The following is a 4,840-nucleotide window of genomic DNA, read 5'->3' on the forward strand; positions in this document are numbered from 1 at the left end:
ATGAAATATAATAAAAATAAAGAAAAGTTGTTTGCCAAATTACCATTTGTAAAAGATGAATATATTTGGGAAGAAAAAAAAAAGGAAAAGGTTGGGCACTAGAAAAGAAAATTTCAATCCTAAACAATTTATTTCTTTTTCCAAGATTGGAATAAAGATTTAAAATGAATATATAGGTCATAAAATATTTTTTTAACTTTTTTTTTTCATGATTTTATAAATCAAAATAGATAATTTGGAGATTTTTCTATTGATATTACGTAAAATGCAAATAAGCATTTTTTTTTTTTATTTTTTTTTTGCCCTTTTTCTCAGAAAAGTTGGTTAGAATCGACTCCCATAGCTTAGTCAAATAGAGAATTTAGGCACCAGCTTGTTGTGATAGAAAATTTAGGCTCCCTTGCAAACGAGGAAGTAGAATCCCAAGAGACAACATCATCTCCATTTCCAATCAACATGTAAATTTCACAGCAAAAAAGGCCTAACCAAATGAGAAACACTAATCACGTGGAATGTCCACCTTCTTCTGGAGATACCGAAATATTTGTGGTATAGAAAATGTTGGCTTTTCCCCAGATTTAATACACAATCTTGCAACAGCTAAAAGATTGTTGAGCTCTCTCGAATCATAACTGTTTCCAAGATCTGGGTCTATCATCTTTTGCATGGATCTGCTTAACCGAGATTCTTGGACCCATTGAATTAAATCAACACCTCCCTTCTCTGATGATTGACCAGTTATTAGCTCCAGAATTAGAACTCCAAGCTGGAAGATTATGTTCTTACCTTCCTGACCTGTGCAATCTACAAGGGAGAAAATTTTTAAGAAAAAAAATAAAAATATAAATTGTTGTTATTCAAAACAGATGTAAGAACTCACCTTTTGAACATGAGACATTTTGTGCAGTGGCATGATTTCCACCAGAACTAAGAATACCAACGTCAGCTAGCTGTGACAGGAAGAGGAATGTTCATTTTTCTAAAAATTTATCCACAAAGTTGGATGGAAGTGTCTTTCTTCAATCCACACACACAACTCAGATATTCAAAAGCCTACAGCCAAAAGTTAAAAAGACAAAGGAAGGAAAATATTCTTACCTTTGCGGTGAAGTTCTCATCTAATAGGATATTACTAGACCTGATGGAGACATGATATATTGGTGGTTCATTGAAGAGTTGCAAATATTCCTGTAAACATCACCATAACCAAGCAACTGTCAATTAAACTTCAGACACAGAAATTTTCTCTATGTTTGGTACAAGACTATTTCATGCATCACAACTCAGGCTGATAAGGGAGCAATCAGGTAGCTAGATGGCCAATGTAAACCACATCCATACAGACAGGATTTAGGCTTAGTTGAGTTGAGTTGAGTTTGGGTATGGTTTCACAGATCATGTTTCTCATTGACACATAATTAGAGTCAACAAACAAAACCATCTCAGGCATCCAATCAAAAGCCAAAGGCCAACCAGCTAGCATTCGGTGATCTGGAGAAAGCTCATAAGGGGAAAGGAACATAAGGGTCTTGAAATTCATGGGTGTAAATTAATAAAATATTACCAAACCAAAAGGATTTGAGATGGAGTGGATAATCAATTTGCCACCAAATACACAAAATCAATCCCTAAGGTGTTAGTTGATGCAAATGGTGCTCAAGGTTGCAGCCTTTGGAAAAGAATTTCTGGAAAACTGATTGATTTCTACCAGAAAATTTCATTTATAGTACGGAAGTAAGAGAATAATTCCCTTCCCTGGCAACCAAGCTCTCCTCACTCCTATTTTGATCTCTATGCACTCAGATTGAAAAAGAAAATGACCCAATCTCAAAATTCCTGATCAGGTTGAGAAAACTATGTTGGACCTCCATTTTTAGGTTCCTGCTCTAGGACTGGTAGGTGGAATCTTATGGAAATTGGTTGGCTAGTTTGTATAGCCACTATGCTATATAGACTGTCACTGCTTTTTGGCAATGGCCTTTTCACTTCCAAGCTGATTAGAAAATTGGATGTCCCATATGTGGCCTAGGAAGAATGTTTCAAAATTGACCATCTTACTGCCCGTAACTGGGAGTTGCCAAATAGATTATACTTTGGAAAATCTAATTCAGAAACACAGCCACCTTAATAGTCCATTTCCCACTTGTTGTCCTATTTGAACTCAGAAGCAAGCGGATAATGCACATATTTTTGGCTTGACCTTCTTTAAAATTGGAGAATGAAAGCTAAGAAGGAGATACTGCAGGTTGTGATCTTTTCTATTTTCAGGGTTTTTATACCTATTAAAAAATACTTGCAGAGATGAGTGACATGTCTCCTTGTATGTAGGTAAGCATGCATGAAACTTAGGCAGCAAATATGACCATGACATTAAAAGGATAAAATTATGACTTTACAACTTACCAGTGCGGCTGCTACACCAATAGCTATTTGTAGCCTCGTCCTCCAATTCAACGGAGTCTTCAGAGGATCTGCCAAGAACCAATTGTTTATAACAAAACCAAATTTGGCGTACATAGACAAGTTTAGCTCCAAAGGTTACCATTAAGATGCTCTTTCAGGCTTCCATTTTCTATGCTTTCAAATACTAGGAATCTGTAAACAATAAAGAGGAATATGACAAAATTGTTAATTTCTCAGAACAATAATAGTTAAGGATATAAACTTCATTAAACCAGAGATGATTGACAAAATAAATGCATGAAATCAGAGATGAGGATTATGGTCTATCCATTCAAACAGGTCTCATTTTGGGGAGAATTGCAGCAAGAGAACAAGTGGAGAATACTGTTCTTGTTTTATTTTCTCTCCCTCTTTTAATTCTGAAAGGACATCAATTTCAGGAATACAGGAAACGATACCATAGAAGCACGGGTGTGCTACTAAATTGGCATCTCTATTTCGTGTATTCTAGGGATTAAACATTTAATATCAAAATCTCATGATATTTTAGTAGATTTTTCATCACAAAATTCAGCCAACATATCCAATTTGAAAACAAGATCTTCATATTATTCATCACATTTTATAAGGGCTCCATCTGGGAAAACCTGTTTTTAATAGATCCACAGGGAAGGCAATGTGGCCATACAAACTGGCACATCTGCTTTTGACAAGAGTTAGGAAACAAACCTTTTACGTCCTGTGGAAAATCCTCTAAGTGCAAGAAGGTGCCGATGATGCAATCGGCCCAATCGTTGCACTTCCCCATAGAAGATGTCCTTCCCTTGATTAAAATCTCTTACTTCTTTTACCAAGGCAACAAGACCATCCTGAAATATGGCTTTATAAGCAACCCCATAAGAATTGCTATAACTGATTCTGCGGAAACCATCCGTTGCCCTCTTTATATCCTTGTATGAGAAGCGCCTCACAAAGGACACAGGGCCTGAAATTGAAACTTACCATTGTAAGTATGGAAGTAATTAGGAGATACATACAACTCTTATAATGTATAACAAACATATTAACTGCTATTTTACTGTTTGGTTGCAGAGAGATCAAAGCAAAAGAGAAGAATAGCAATATTTTAAACCTATATTTTCCTGTTTTTCCAGAAACTAGAAAAGAAAATCCATTGAGGGCAGCCTCGCATGATTATCTGACTTATATACCTTAAATTCACCATTTCTTAAAGAGTCAAACAAGCAAAGACCAGAGACTTGAATCTCAATTCCCTTCTCTTTACAGTTTCCTCCAGAACCCAGTAATGCCTAAAGAATCATCATATTCTAAAACACAACATAAGCCAAAAGACCCCACTTCAGATCACGATTTACAACAGAATTCTAGATTCAATTAGAAGGAAGGTGACAAGTCTCATCACGTCCAAATAATTTTCACACTAAAAACCCAAAATATATGACCAAAAAAATCCTGATCCCTTTTAACATCTCACAGTCCTTGAAACCTCTTCTCTGTGCATCCAAAGAACATGCCTTGCAAAATTAATTCAGAATTCCATAAGATCAACCAATTTTCACACTGAAATTTTAGAATGCATCGTTCTGAGTCTTCATTTTTCAATGTACAACCAAGAAATTCATATCAAAAAATTTTCTTCAAGATTTTCACACATTGTTTAACACAATCAGTCACTGAACCTTTTATGTCTACATCCAAATTACATCTATCACAAAACTAACGCAGAATTGCGCAAAAGCAATCAATTTTCTTCAACAAAACTGAATCACAACAAAGAAAAACGTGTAAATTCAAATAAATCTATAAATTCCTATGGACGTCTTTTAAAAATTTATGAAAATTTTTAACACATGTCAGATACTAAAACCTTTTCTCTCTGCAGGAAAATCGCATGTAGTACACAATTAACTGAGAATTCCACGAAATCAAGCAATTCCTTTCCACAGAAATGAATCACATAAGAACAACATGTGAAAATTCAGTGAAATCCGTCAATGCACATCTCTGTACATCCAAATCACATCTATCACACAACCGACTCGGAACTCCAGAAAGTAAGGGAATTTAATCAAGAGAACTGAATCACATACAAAAACAGAGCATAATTGAATGAAAAACATGAATGTGGAATGAAATTAATGATGAATTGGAAGTGAAGTGAATACCGGAACGATGTGGATGGAGCCAGGCAAGGAGAAGGAGGCGAAACTTGCGGATCAGAAGGTCCATATGGGAGAAATTCGGAGGTTTGGTGGGGGGTAGTCAGCGAAGATGAAGAAGACACAGTAAAAGCTTTTCTGTTTAAACCCATTTGTTGGTAATTGTGAAATCCGATCTCTCCATCTGCGATCCGTTACTCTAACAGTGCTCATGGGGGAGACCGCACGTGCCACGGGCGTGGATCTGAACTGCCGGC

General features: G+C 35.9%; 1 protein-coding gene across 3 annotated transcripts; it reads right to left on the bottom strand.

The window, feature by feature from the left end:
- Nucleotides 1-351: 351 nt before the first annotated feature.
- Nucleotides 352-4,840, bottom strand: LOC117915805 (probable receptor-like protein kinase At1g49730). Of its 3 annotated transcripts, none has more exons than XM_034831496.1 (7): nucleotides 4,590-4,753; nucleotides 3,133-3,388; nucleotides 2,543-2,595; nucleotides 2,404-2,471; nucleotides 1,099-1,188; nucleotides 881-950; nucleotides 352-804 (listed from the first exon to the last, which is right to left on the bottom strand). In XM_034831496.1, exons 1-7 carry the CDS (start codon nucleotides 4,651-4,653, stop codon nucleotides 500-502), a joined length of 906 nt encoding a protein of 301 aa, XP_034687387.1. In that variant the 5' UTR covers nucleotides 4,654-4,753; the 3' UTR covers nucleotides 352-499. The 3 variants fall into 3 exon arrangements, with proteins under 3 accessions (XP_034687387.1, XP_034687386.1, XP_034687388.1); XM_034831495.1 differs by having other exon boundaries at nucleotides 3,133-3,400; XM_034831497.1 differs by lacking the exon at nucleotides 3,133-3,388 and having other exon boundaries at nucleotides 4,590-4,840.

Source organism: Vitis riparia, chromosome 6 (genome assembly GCF_004353265.1).
Source record: "Vitis riparia cultivar Riparia Gloire de Montpellier isolate 1030 chromosome 6, EGFV_Vit.rip_1.0, whole genome shotgun sequence".
NCBI classification, from domain to species: Eukaryota; Viridiplantae; Streptophyta; class Magnoliopsida; order Vitales; family Vitaceae; genus Vitis; species Vitis riparia.